General features: G+C 39.7%; 1 protein-coding gene across 3 annotated transcripts in view; it reads left to right on the top strand.

Annotated features, from left to right (window-relative positions):
- The window catches only part of LOC148349724 (rho GTPase-activating protein 7), a 109480-nt gene that overhangs the window by 78863 nt on the left and 15338 nt on the right, over window positions 1-15279 (top strand). For all 3 annotated transcript variants that reach the window (XM_088320938.1, XM_088320939.1, XM_088320940.1), the window contains 6 exons: window positions 3625-3694; window positions 4950-5500; window positions 7096-7261; window positions 8797-9102; window positions 11614-11954; window positions 13835-14011. In XM_088320938.1, the coding sequence (XP_088177064.1) occupies window positions 3625-3694; window positions 4950-5500; window positions 7096-7261; window positions 8797-9102; window positions 11614-11954; window positions 13835-14011 (1611 nt within the window). The remainder of the gene's footprint in view (window positions 1-3624; window positions 3695-4949; window positions 5501-7095; window positions 7262-8796; window positions 9103-11613; window positions 11955-13834; window positions 14012-15279) is intronic.

The raw sequence follows: 15279 nt of genomic DNA, 5'->3' as shown, positions 1-15279 counted from the left end.
CAGCAGTGTACCCAAAATACAAATACGGTATAAAAGTGGTGCTCATTATGTATATCGCAATCTACCGGTGGATCCCAGAAGTTATACTAGTAGATCTCTGGAAACTGTATTTTGTGCTTTTTAATTTTAGGGACACCATCTAGTGGTCAAGTGCAGCATGTTTGCATTAAACTGTTAATTGTTTTTTGAAAGAAAGACTGAATTGACACGTTTGACAATTAGACTGTTCTTTTATTTTGAGTAAACACATTTGATATATTTAGGCTTGCATTGAGAACCATTGGCAGCATTCAATTACACATATTGATAATTTATTTTTCAATGCAGACTGACCCTTAATCTACATTCGTTTTAGTTAGTTTTTAGTTTAATCAAAGAATGCAAATAGAAAAAAAGTTCCGAAATATTTAGATATTTTCATGGCCGGAATGGGCCCCTTTTTAAGCCCGGGAGCCTTATACCCAAGTCCATACCACGCTGCGCCCACTGTTTACCTCTGTCGTTTTTAGCTTCCGGTAGAAGGTGGCGCATAGATTTTGTCCTCTCTTTTACCTTGGCAGGCAGAATTCGGCATCAGGCCAGGTAATGAGAGGTGGTTAAAGTGTGCCTGTCAGTCACACACTCAGGCATACACTTAGAGAGTGACTGTGAATAAGAAAGAGAAGGGTTGCACTATCTACACGAATAATTAGTAAGTTGAGGAAATTGGTAGTTAAACTAAGTATCAATCCAAACAATAGTATCAATCCAATCCAAGGACTTGCTTAGTATCAATAATATGGATATTTGGATTGATCTGCCCTACCCTATTTTAAACAATAAATTCTTAGCTAGTGCCTACATGGAAACGTGTTCTTTTTTTCTGTTTTGTATTTTAACAGGGGTGTTAACCTTTGGCTACTGAAAATGAAATACGAAAAAAGATCTTCAGATGTATTTGCTTTTAATAAATTCAGGCCAAAGTTCTTTTTTCATGCTGTTGCTGCTCTAGTTGCTGGCTCATTTGTTTCAGTGGAAGTCAACTCAGTACATTACCTCACATTATTATGTTGCAAGGTCCCACACGGGTCTGAAAGCGGCATTTAGATTAATATTATGTTTGTGCAGTATGAGTGAAGAACTAAAATCCCTGTTTTTATCCACCTCTGGGGGCATCTACTTTATCACTTGTTTGTCAAGTATAACGGTTTACAGATCTCTTAACTGCCAGGGTCATCTAGGCCAAAACTTTCTGTGGTGTGTCTTGGGCAAGAACAGCCTGGTATAGATAACATAAAAAATGCCCCGGATTATGCTAAAAACCAATCATGGTTGGCCTGCTTTCTGAAGGACAGCCAAGATTGGTCATAAAAACTGTGAAATTGTCTCTACACAAAAACAACGGCCACCACCAGAAGCTCCAGGCTACCATTTTGAAGTTGATGCTGAGTGAACTAAAAGTAAACATTCAGTGCCGTGTTTTGGTTCTTAAGGGCTCATTAAAAGAATGTTACTAAATGCTTGGTTTGCTTTAGGTTATTGGACAATGCAAATTATATTATTACACCCAATTCAACCAAAGTAGTAGTACTACATTCATCCCCTCTAGTGATGAACAATAGTTGGCCTCGGGTAATTTTCCAATTGTGTCTGCAAAAGCATGCTGTTGTTTAGTATATTTGCTTTCTTCCATTGATCATCTGAGTAACTAACATTCATCCATACATGTAGGTGGCAGCAGCTTACTTTTTTTTTTCTTGTATATACTGCTACAGGTAGTGTGTGCGTATGTGTGGGGCTCCCTTAACCACTAGAGTTGTAGAGGCACCATTTTATGTGGTGTTTCTTGAGCAATTACAGCCTAGTGGCGACCATCAATCTCTAGGCCAACACATTTCAGGGAAATATTTTAAATAACTTATTTTGTTTTGTGTCACGAAACGGACCGGGAAGCAGGAAGTTGGAACTCGATTGTGTAGACGATCTGTCACTTTGATTGAGAAAGAAAAGTTGTCCAACTCACAAACGGACCAAAAACAAAACAAAGCAGGTTCAAAGGCAGGCAAAATTACAATCTAGGCATTACTCAGGTCAAAACAGGTATGAACAGGTTTTCAACAAGGTTAAGCAATGATCTGGCAACGGGCAGTCCTAAAAGGAGCGTTTAAGTACTCCAAGAGCAATCAGTCCAATGTGTCTCAGCCGGTGTCAAGGAGCGGGGCCAGCTGGGCGCCATGACAACCGTGCAGGACATGACAGTTTGATGAATCTCATCTCATCTCATTAGCTACACCGCTTATCCTCAGTAGGGTCGCGAGGGTGCTGGAGCCCATCCCAGCAATCATCGGGCAGTGGGCAGGGGACACCCTGAACTGGTTGCCAGCCAAACGCAGAGTTTGATGAAGCTGTTTAAGATTTCACCACAAATACTCGCTGAATAAATCAAGTAAAAATCTTGGAATTTTTATGCTGATTTCAAATAGTTTTTAGAACCTGATAAAACATGTTTTGCCCCTCTGGCAGATATGTTTGCTCATTCTAAGTATGAAAGCATATAAAAATATAGTAAAACTTGAAAATCAGGGAAGAATAAAAGGTAGAATATTGAGTTATGGGAATATCATTGATCAAAATGAATAACCTGTATTACTTTCTGAGCCACAATGAGCACAATAACCTTATACTGTAAATTTAGGCAACATGATAATTTAAGCTTTGAAAATCATATCAAATGTATTTGTAGACCACTTTTCAGGTGAAAATTGCCACTTTAAGTTTTGTATAAAAACATTCAGCGTACAATAAGACAACTATATCCCTCATTTATCCCCACCCAACAACCCGAAACACCTCATACACCAACACACGCAATGGTTAAGATACAATCAAGTCAAGTCACATTTATTTGTATAGCCCTTAATCACAAACTGTCTCAAAGGACTGCACAAGTCACAATTACACCATCCCTTGATCTTAAACCAACATGTGGTCAAGCAAAAACTCAAAAACCTCAACAAGAGGAAAATAAAAAACCTTAAGAAGGGGCCTCACAGTTGGTAACCCTCGTTCCAAGATGACCAGGGTGCAATAGATTTTGCATTGGGTGACAATACACAAACATAGTAAACATAAAAAACACAATACAATAGAAACAAAAGAATAGTAATAGAAATGAAATATGATCATGGCAAGGCACAGACTAACCACGTGAGGAAGGGCACCTGAGGGAAGCTTATTAATGATAGGGATGGCAGCAGATGGTCCCTGGATTTTGCGCCACTGAACTGCACCCGACCAGTCTGGTGGCCCCAAATGAGTAAAGATCGAAATATCAAAACAAAACATGAAAAAGTGAAATAAAAAGTAAAATGTTCACAGCAATATAATTGAAGCGAAACAAATCAAAACAGTTAAAAGCCATATTTAAAAAGCAGGTCTTGAGCCAATATCATGGGTCATCCCAGACCCGATGTCTTTAAAAACAATTTGTTTCCGTATAGTTTAGATGGACCGTGTGCCTCAAGATTTATTGATTAAAAAAGTGTACCTTGGCTCAAAAAGAGAGTTGAGAAACACTGCCCTCGGAGACTTTTGTCCAAAATGTATTGTATCTTTCTTAGACTTAACACATCTTCTGATCTTCAGGCGCCTGATCACGTTAAACAAATGCGCCGAGATGAGGTTGGACATGCCAAAAGCAAAAGCTTGTGAACAGGTGAGTTGTGGAGATGACGAAAAATGGAGGGATTGAAGTGAAGAGAGATGATGGTATCTGGCGTGTGCATTAGCATGAAACTGTAAAATGTACTTGTTTGGCATACGTTAGTTCCGACTGATGATTCCGCCCATTGATACTTGAGAGCTTCTCTTTTGAGGTTGATAGAAAGCATGTTCATTACCACTTGTGGCGAATTACCGTAAATTCCAGATTACAAGCTGCGTATTTTTTTTTACATTTTGAACACTGCAGATTTAAATGTAGCCCGCCTGTTCCATGTCAACACAGTGGCGGGTTGCATCGGGTAGTGCCTAGAAACTGGCATAGAACTGGTGCGGACCAGAAAAAAAAAATCCTCACCTGTAATATATTTCTGTGTATATAGCAGAGCAATACTTAAGAAGAAAGCGGCGAGCATACATATACGCATACGAGGTGACGTCTGGTAATATTTCTTTGAGAAAAATTCCTCCATGTTTTTGCCAACATTTTTGCTATAATTACATGACAGGAGGAAAACAGGAGGTTAGAGAGTAGGTACTTTATTTAATATTTACAACATACTCGCAATATTTTGACTTTTGCACCCACAAATCAAGTCCTTATTTTATATATCTGAAATGAACAGCAGTAACGCTACACGTTTCTCTCAGTAATCCATATCATCGGCACCAATGTCATGTCGTTGGAGTTTCCTTTAATCCATGAAAACGATTAGAAGCGAATGCATATTGCAGCATCCTCCAGTAACAAAAAACAAATACATTTGTGTGACGCAGGACTCATTTTCGTTTTCTTTTTGTATTGTTAATTGTGAATATGAGCTGTAAGTGCAAATAGTCACACGATCAGAAGACACGTGACCTAGGCAAAACAGAGGTAGATGAAAATGCAACCACCCCTGTCCCGTAATTCCTCCTACCTAATGACTGTCCAAAAGGTAAGATACAAGCACATAGGTGCTGTGGAAAAAAAGGATAAAGGGTCCTTGAACTTAGTCGGGGATTGTTAACACATACTTTACTTAATAGAGAAAATATCCCGGGGGCTCACATGCTCAAAAATCTATGGGTCCCAACAGAGATCCATGGGTCCCCAAAATTTAAGGCTTAAAGAACAGGGAAGAAGGCTTGTGCAAGAACAAAATTAGTTTTGTTCCGAAATTTGTGCATGCTTCTGGTAATCATGTGCGCTCTGTAGTCAAGAATTTACGTCAGTAAGTTATGCTAAACACGACTGTTTTATCTTTCAGGGTGTAGAAGTCTTAAATGAAGACCACTTTGGTGCCATCAGCCCCAGGTGGACCTACAACTGGCGGATGCATCAATGGCAGCGTTTGGACTCCTCTGCGGAATGTCTCCGCTTGTCTGAGACCTCAAGCTGCCCTCAAGATGTGTCCCTGAGAGGCAATCCAGACGACCACCATGATGTCTGCTCCATCCACAGCTCCAGCAGCGCAGAAAGTGATAGGCGAAACCCAAAAAGTCCAAGAGAAGGCCCAGACCCTCACGGAAAAACTACTGATGACCATACCAGCTCCTCGCTCTGCTCTTCCTCAAAGAAGAACCCATCACCGGATATCTGGTTTAGTGGCCCCCCGTCGCCTGCAGGTGGCAGTGGAGGAGGATCATCCACTGTCAGTTTGGAAGCCTGCATCATTGATAAAGCACCCCGCAAGAAGGGGACCAGCCTTCTGAGGAAGATGGAGAAACTGAGATTGAGAGGAACTTCGGGTCTCCTCACTGCGCCGAGGAACCACGCTGTGATAGACCTAGGGTCTGTCAGAAGAATGGGCCCCCCCAGGTGGGGATTGTCAAAATTGTACTCAGACTTTTTGACATGGTCATAGAGTATTCCTTATGCAATGATACCTCGACATATGAGATGAATTAGTTCTAGAATCATTCTCGTATGAAAATATTTTTGTATCTTGAAAGAATTTTCCTGATACGAAATAACTGAAAACCAACAAATTCATTCCCGCCCTCCTAAATAGATACAAAACAAATTCTCCTGATAACTAAAGACTTATTCAAATAGTAATTGAACATAAAACACAGTAATTAGATAAATAAGATGTTCACGGATCCTTTAACCTCCCGGGTCAATCAGGCACCACTGAGGACGCAACCCTGGACAGTTTTCTCCACTGTTGAAGGTTCCTGGCCTGTTTTTCGGCCCTGGCAAAGTTGGCACCAATCCGTTCTTTAATATTGTCTGCCCACTTCTTTTTCGGTCTTCCTCTTCTCCTGCCCCCTTCGATTGTGCCCTTATCTTGGCCAGTCCTGATGATCTTGTGACGTGAATATACCTCCGAAGTTTTCTGTTTGTGTAGAGTTGACAACAGTTCTTCGTAGGGTCCTCTGATGACGTTGCGTTTCTCACGTGGGCTATGTAGCCGATGCCTAGAACTTTCCTGTAGCATCACATATCCATGGCCTGCATTTTTTTTCCTCTTTTGCTCTGAGAGTCCTCGTCTCGGAAGCGTAGAGGAAGATGGTAAAAAAATCGTATATTACCAAAATAATATGTGACTTCAAAATATGCACTTACCAAGAAGGACGTCGGTCATGAATGTAACAGAGGTGTGTGCGTGAAGAGTGAAGGATCACGAGCACTTTCTGTACACTCAAAATTGAAGTTATCATAACTTCAAAAAATCATAAACACAAACATGTTTACTGTACAATTATTCTTTTGCTTTTTCTTCAGTGGTTAACGTATTATTTTTATTCAATCCATTCCAGTTGTACCCAACAATGACTCCCCCCTTTGTTGATGCTGCCTTAAGTTGTAGGTCTTTTTAGTCAGTGCCTCTTCAGAGATGATTCTTTTCGTTACAATAACTCTCACTAGCTCCTTGTTGTGCATCCACAACGCCAGAAGTTTTTCAATCTCGTAATGAATATTGCTTCTCAATTAAAAAAAATAATAATTATGCCCTTGGTTAGTTTCATAGCGATAATAGCATTTTTCAGTTTCAATAGCTGATGAAAAGACCGTACTGTTTAGCAAGGTCATCATACTAACAACATACTCGTATTTGTCTATCAATTGACATCCGCATTTTTTACCATCTCTAAAGGCACCCAAAGGAGATGTATTGCAATAAAAGAAACATACATATACACACGAGTGTCTAGGATCAGGTGTCTTATGACTGGAAACGCATGCGCTAAATAGTACAACTGATACTGATGGTAAGTAGCGTTGGCATCTGGAAATTCTCGTAAATTTGGTTCTCCCTTGTATGTCAGCAACATTTTTTGCTCAAATTCCTCGTATCTCAGAATAGCTTGTACGTAGCTCTTTTTATTTTTTTTACGGAATCCAACCAATCAAATAATTAAAAAAAAAAAACAGTGTTTCATTCTTTTTTATTACATTTCTATTCTCAGCTGTGCATCTTCTTCTTCGCCCTCATCCCTGCACGCTATGAGCAGCAGCAGCAGCAGTAACAGCCACTCGGAGAGCAGCAGTGCGGTCAGCACGCCAAGCCCGGTCACCCGTGTCCGGAGTAACTGCAAACGAAATGAAATTGCCGAAGGGATGATCCAGACCACGGTTAGTACAAAATAGTGGATGGAAATGAAAGGAAATTATCCTTTCTTCAAAAAATGGTTCTTAAGCACCTGATTAATGTATTGAAGGATTCCTTGTATGGCGCCTTCTTCAGAAACATGTTTATTTAAAAAGCAGTTTTGTAAAGGCCCCGATAACGTAATCATAGAAATGTTTATATCAATACCAAAATCAGGAGTCTCAAAGTCAATTTACTTAGGGGGCTATGGGAGCTAGGTTTTAGGTGGCGGTTGGGCCAAATCAGGTTTTGTAGAAGAAAATCTCAAAAAAAAAATTTCACTGTTCTCCAATATATGTTTACGAATATTTCGCACACATATGAAAAAGTATATTAAAAAAACATTAAGAATAATTATGAAAATCAATCAATCAGTAATAAATGAACACCGCACATCACCCTGAAAACACAATCCCCACTGTAAAACATGGTTTGCTTTTCTCTAGGAGGGACTGGAAAGATTGTTAGGGTCAATGGGAAGATGGATGGAGCCAAATACAGGACGATTTTGGCACAAAATCTGTTAGAGTATGCAAGGGACCGGAGAATGAAGCTCAGGTTCACCGTCCAACAGCACAATGACCCCAAACATAAAGCAAAGTCTGCAATGGAATGGTTTAAAATGAACAATAAAAAGGTATAAGAAAGGCCAAGCCAAAGTCCAGACTCCAATCCTATGGACCATTTGTGAAAAAATGTGAAAAATGCTGCTCACCAACAAGCACCATCAAACCTTAAGGAACATGAGCTGTTTTTTAAGGAATGGTGAGCAAATAGTTCTGTTCAAGATGTGCAACACGTATAGAGACTTACCCCAAAACACTTGTGGCTGGTATTGCAGCAAAAAGTGTAATGGCGGAAAAAAGTATTAACTCAAAGGGGGGCAATATTTCAACAAGTTCGAAGTACTCAACATCAAAATCGAAAACTACTGGCTGACAGATCAGATCAGCTAGACTGCTTTTATTGGATCAAGATTTACTTATATCATGTCTGGTAGAAGCGAACGATGAATATATCAAGGAGTCAAAATTTCAAAAAGTCAAGGAAAAGTAAAAAAAGATACCCACTTATTGAAAGATATATGTTATACTACACATGATTATTCTGATTATTCTTTTTTATTTTTTATAAAGCGTTCATGATGATTTTTTTCTCTTGTGTGACGATGAGATGAGATTTATGTTACATAAAGTGCCTTGTTCTAAAAATCTTATTACATGACATGACTAATGTAAAAAGTGCTTTAATTGTAAAGTGGATCGGACCAATATCCTGTCAGCCGTTTTCTTCCTTCTGTTTTGTCAATTAGTTATCAAAGCTGTTGATCTTTAATGCATTGTAACCTTGTAAAAAAATCAAAAATCCAATCAATTAATCAATCAATCTAAAGGTTTGAAGCCTGAAATATGGTTAGAATTTTCGTAGTTTTTGGGGGGGATACTTTCACAAGGCACTGTAATTGCTATAATTCTGTACACCTTTAAGTGTGACTTAACACCTCTATTTCTCCTTAAAGGACTACAAAGATCAGATCAACAACAACATCAGCCAAGACAGCCTGTTTTTCCATATCCCCCAAGGCCACAAACCAGGCACCTTTCCAACCTCCCTTGCCCACAAACATGCCCTGCTTTCTCCCATCATTGATCAGTCCTCCATCAACTGGAGGACAGGCAGCTTTCATGGTTACCAGGAAGGACGCAGCAGTGGCCGGGACACCGCGTCCCACAATGCATCGCCAAGCCCGCCGGACCACCGGCTGAGCGTCTACGATAATGTACCGAGTGAAGGTGGCAGCGATGTGGAGAGGATAGGGGATGACGTGAGTGTTTTTCTTGCACTGTTATGTTCCGTAGTATGTATGTGTTATTAGCAGTGTGTCGCAGAAAAAACTTTCATAAATTCACACAAAAAAATATGTAAATACACAAAACGTACGTGAACAAAAAAAATGTATGTAAAAACACACAAAAATGTACGTAACCACATAGAAAATTGTATGTAATGCATCGCTTTTGACCATCAGCAACAGCGTTGTAATGGCGGAAAAAAGATCCTCCATTATGAAAAAAAAGCCCAAGCAATGAGAAGAAATTGATTGGCTTGGCTTACTGTAAGCTTGCTAAAGCCCGGTGCCCTATATTTCTATACAACATTGCTAGGGCAACCATACTGTAGAGCATGGGTCTCAAATTCTATCAATTACGGGGCAATTGAAGCTAGGGTCCCGGGGAGGTTGGGCCAAATGGGCTTTTCCACAAAAACAGCGCTGATAAAAAACATTTCCCTGTTCTTTAAGAGACGGTGTTTCATATTTGTCCAGTAGACTCGCTCTACTGTGTAGTGCAACCAAAAATGATTCAAAGGAATGCTAGAAACTATGGAGACTGAAAGTAAGCAAAAAGCACCCTTTCTTCTGTTTTTTACCCAGCCTTTCAAAAAGAAATACAAAAAGAAGGGAAAAAGATTTGTTTTTAAAAGGAATAAGAAATAGGGAAGAAGAAATTAAAAGATGCAAAAAAGGAAAAATAAAACAAAAAGATGATTGGGGGGGGAAACAAAAAAAATCAAATAGAGAAAAAGAAAGACAAAAGAAAACAAAAAAAACAATTAAAGAGGAAAAAATATGCCATTTCTCTTTTCCTTTTTTTACTTTTTTTAAACTTTTATTGTCTTTTTTTCCCCTCAAAAGTAATAAGATGTGTTTTGGTCACTTTAAGCTCTGTACTTTGTCTTTTTCCATTGTGCTTTTAGCACTCATTTTCAGGAAGTAGCACGACAGAATACAGCGACATTTTGTGGGCAAATAATACACACTATCCCTTTAAATTTCATATTAAGGAAGACGACTCAAAGTATCCTGGGGGCTGTGTAGTTGTCCACCGGTCTACGAGTTGGAGACCCATGCTATGGAGAATAATACCAGATTGCAACACAGACAGAAAAATAATCTTATTGTCTTCTTGTCATTGGTGGTTGCTGCATAACAGACGAAGTTGTCACTGTTGCCATGGCGCCCATTTGGTCCCCGCCGTGTGGCGCCAGGTTCTGTCACGGTTGCCATGGCCCCCAGTTGGCCCCGCCCATGGACACTAGCTGAAACGCGTTGACAGATTGCTCCCTGAATACTTAAACGCTGTCTGTGAGTCGCCTGGTGTCAGAGCGTCTGCGAAACTCCTGCCAAGCTCTGTCGTGATACATCAAGCCCTGTGAATCCCCGTTTTGCCTGTGTGTTTACTCTTGTTTTGCTAAGCCCTGTGAATCTCCGTTTTTGCCTGTGTTTTGCTCCTGTTTTGTTCTCGCCCCGATCTGTTTGATTTTGACTACTTCCTCGTTCCGATCAATCTACTTCCGCGAGCAACGATCCCTGGATCGAGTGTGCGCTCATTCCTCTTCTCCCCAATAAACTGTTACGTGATTGGGTTCTGCTTCCTCTTTCCTGTCCTGGTCCTGACAGAAGTTGCATTTGCTTGTCAATATTCATTGAAAATTAAAGAAAACTCCGGCAACCTGACAATGAGTCATATGATACGAAGAAACCGTTGCGTGCTTGATAAAAAAAAAACTCCCCTGGTGTTCAATTTGTATGTTAAAATTGCCTAGATTTGTGAGTGAAAAAGTTGAAATATTGTGAGTACTTAGTAAATAATTAAGTACTGTCAAACCTCCGGTTTTGCTCCTGCTATGTATTGTATGAATAATCTTGGAAAAAACATTGACTAATTCCTCCTCTAGAAAGGCATCATAAATGTTTTCAGACATCACTGCAGTGTTTTGTACTTGGAGTGCATGCGTGGTAGAAATGAGCAACTCACCGTTTTCCTCAGTGCTGTACACACTTGAGAAATTTGTCGACCGTATGCCAAAATTATCAAACATGTTTGGAACTAGACACCAATGGCACCGCGCTGTTGTCCTTTAAATAGTTTCAAGTCACGTTTAGTTGTATAGATGTTAGCTTGCTAATTCTACTACTAATTCTATTGTTTGGAGTAGATATTTGCACCTAATTTGAATCACTCTTGCCCTCTGCCAAGAGGCAAGAGAATGCCTCACTCTGCATTTGAAAACCTTCAGCAGATTATTTTGTTAACTATGGATTTTATCAATAATATTTCATCTCATCTCATCTCATCAGCCGTACCGCTTTGTGAAAATTAAACAAAAAAGTTATGCCAAAATCGTGAAGTTTAATAAGAATGAATATTAAAACCGAATAAATGTAACCCGTGAATGTATTTTTAATTTCCATGATGACACATGAGGCACAGCTTCACCTGCCTCCTGTGACTGGGTATTATATGTGTTTCATTTTTTTCCCCCTGTTCATTAGGTAGCTCGACTGTTGGGAGGCGAGGACGTTTTCTCAGCTCTGGACACAGTTTTGGAAAGGATCAGTGACTTGCAGCAACTTGTGTCCACTTGGACAGAGAGTCTCTCAGAAGATGACTGCCAGCGAGAGTCCTCCTTGGCTTCTTCTCCCGCCTCCTCGACGTCCTCCTGCTCCCACGACTCACCCGTGAACAGCTCCTCTGCCGCCTCACCTTGCCCATCCTCACCTTCTCGCGTCCACCTGGAGGTGCAGAACTCAGAAGAAGATGAGGAGGAGAGCTGCGAGAAGTCATCGGTGAGCGAGGACGAAGCCAAGACCAGATCGCCGCAGGACAAGAGCCGGTGAGAAATAGGAAGTTTCTTGTAACAGACCCAACACCATACTGATGTATACACATTTTATCATCTTATGTCCCTAAGAAACATTGACAATCCCCACAAAAGATCACATTAATGTTTCATCAATGTCCAAAAAATTATTTGTGGCAAGCATTTGGAGCATGGACTAATCTTGGAATGTTTCATGATGCGTTGGAGAAATGATTTTAAAAATCCTACCTCATGACTAGCTTGTTGCAAAGACTTTCTTGGACTTTATTAAAACCTTTCCAGTAATCTTTCCTCTTTTTTTCGGGACTCATTGATGTACGTGGTCTTCTGGAACGATTATTATGGACGTCCTAAACAGTTCCGTCCAAGGTTGTTTTTCTGATACAAGGTGTTCCCAGCATGTTAAATTACAAAGTAGCGACGCCTCTTCAAAAATGCTTAAAAAATAAAAAATAAATAAATAAAATTTAGAAGAGTAGAGAGGTGGATAATTATAATTATTTATTTTTTTAAATTATTTTATTTTATTATTATTAAGTTTTGCACCTGCAAAGCTCTGAACCCGCGAACGTGGAACCACGAAGTAGCGACGCCCCTTCAAAAATGCTTAAAAAAATGTTTTGTTTTGTTTTTTAATTATTTTATTTTATTATTATTATTTTTTAGACCCGCGAACAGGGAACCGCGAAGTAGCGAGGTCCCACTGTACATATTTTTATGAACATGATAAAACCATTTCAACAGCAAAATAACTCTGGGACTTACAATAAGAGCCCAGCCAACGAGAGGGATAGAGAAATCTTGATTGATGCGCACTTGCTTTATTATGTGGAGAAACACTGCAGCCCACTAGGCCTTAAAACGATTAATGCAACTCAAATAAACCAGAAGAGACATGAAATTGTTATTTATGTACATTAGTCTGAAAATGGAAAATCTTCTGGAAAATTATCGAAGATCATAAACACAACCTAGATAATACATAACGAATGACATTTTTTATTTTAATTATTTGCACCGAAACACTCGGCTCTTAAGAAGAATTGAAACTAAATATACAGGAACATTTTCAGGAACACATTTTAAGAACTAAAAAAAAAAATCACACTAACTAACTAAGATCGGTCATGCTGTAAAGAGTAATTTAACACATTATATAAATAAGCAGGCCTCATAGAATAGAACGTTATTGTTATCCATCCATCCATCCATTATCTGTACCGCTTATCCTCACTAGGGTCGCTGGGGCCCATCCCAGCTACTTTTGGGTAGTGGGCAGGGGACACCCTGAACTGGTTGCCAGCTTGTCGCAGCGCACACAGGGACAGACAGCTCACTCACTCATGCACACCAAGGAACAATTTGGACCGGCCAATTAACCTGACATGCATGTTTTTGGAATGTGGGATGAAATCCGGAACGCTCAGAGGAAACCCACGCAAGCATGGGGAGAACATGCAAACCCCGCACAGGAAGGCTCGATTGAAGCTCGATTTGAGGAGCCATGGATTTTAAAAAAGCAGCGAGAAAGAGAGCTGTGAATTTTTTATTTTTTTACTTCTTTAAAGCCAGCGCTTCTGCGAGAAGCTTTGAAACTAATGATTGACCTTTTAGGGTTAGGGTTGAGGATCATCAATAGGGTAACTCGATTCATTCGTAAATGGTTACCATCTGTAGGAGCATTTATTTTTAAATATTCATTTATGATTATGTGCACAGTATTTCCGGTCCATAAGGTACACCAGAGTATTTTTGGCAAATTTGGGTTTTTTAGGTGCGTGCTATAGTCCAAAAAATATATCAATAAGTAGCCAAATAAAAGTTTGTGTCCTTCCCTCAGCCGTTTTTCTGAAACGATTTGTTTCTGGCATGTTTTTTGTCCATATTTCTAGCCGAGTGAGCCAGCAGCTTCACTGGTCCAGCGAGCAAAGCCTTCCCTCTTTGCCAGCCAGCTCAGGCGTGGAAAACCAGTCCGTCTCCCAGTTTGCCCTCCTTCAAAAGCTGGCCCTACTGAAAATGACCGCCCTGATGGACAAACACTCACCGTCCAGCAAGCAAGGCTGGAGCTGGTAAGATCTCAAACACGTTTGGTGACGGACAAAAGAAAATGGAATCATGTGGCTTATGCTATTTCCTGCTGCGTGTAAATATTTAAGGCAGCCTATTTTGTAAGACATTTATTATTCATGGTTCAGGTGCAGACTGGCTCCCTGGCTGTGAAATTATTGTAAGTAGCAACATATTTTTCCAGGAGAGAAACATTTTTAAAAAATTGGACTCTGGAGGTAAAATAATAAATTTGTAAAATAACAAAGTTGAATAATTTAGAGAGTTTTTTCTTTTACTCTCTTGCCCATGAGTCATATTTACTTTATTTTACAAAGGTTGTCAATAATAAGCTCGGTGGCCTTATAGTGTCTGCCTCAAAACTGTGAGATCACAAGTTCAAATTCTTGGCTGAGTTGTACCTAACACAAAATTGCTCTTAATATAAAGGGTTGGAATCAAAGGGCTTGGTCAAGTCAAGTCATGCATGGCCCATAATTACAAGAAGTCTCAAAGGGCTGTACAGACTTCAGACTACTATTACGTAATGCCCTGATCTAAAGCCTACATGAGGCCAAGGAAAAGCTCCCAATCCTCAGCAGGAAAATAAAGAAACCTCGAAGGGCCGGCACATGTGGTAATCCCGGTCCAGGCTGCGATGGATGTTGCAAGGGCATTACCAGACAATTCACATAAATTATCAACCTGAAATATAGGTGATAACAGAATGTCTGGTTGACAGCTTCCTGAGGTCAACATTATTAATAAGATATTAAATTTAAGGCTCCAAGCAGGATCATAGAGGGAAATTAAATCCGAAAGATATGAGAGGATAGGTCAATGCATCATTTTGTATCGTACCAATAGAACCTTAAAACCACATCTTTAACTAACAACGAGCCAGTGCAGGTCAGCAAAAATCAGGGTAATGTGATCAAGTTGTCTTGGTTAAAGCTTGGCTGCATCATTTTGCACCAACTGCAGGCTTCTGATGCTAGTCTTCGGGAGCCCGGAGAATAGTTCTTCAATCAAGGCGGGAGCTAACAAACGCGTGAATTATAATCACATAATGACTAATACAAAAATTAGTAAAGAAATAAAAAATCTCTAAAAAATAAGAAGCTGCATCTCAACTGCCTATCATCTGAAAAAATAATACTCATTGGCTAACAAAACAAAATTATTGAAAATAGAATTATGTGCTTAGTTGCGAGTGCCAGACATTCTAGGTAAATTGTCCTGACAGATCAGATAATCCTTAATTCGGATAGAGTTATTGTTCAGCTACATT

Source organism: Urocampus carinirostris, chromosome 17, assembly GCF_059441175.1.
Source record: "Urocampus carinirostris isolate Australia breed hairy pipefish chromosome 17, RoL_Ucar_1.0, whole genome shotgun sequence".
NCBI classification, from domain to species: Eukaryota; Metazoa; Chordata; class Actinopteri; order Syngnathiformes; family Syngnathidae; genus Urocampus; species Urocampus carinirostris.
This window is presented reverse-complemented; position numbering and strand designations above follow the sequence as displayed.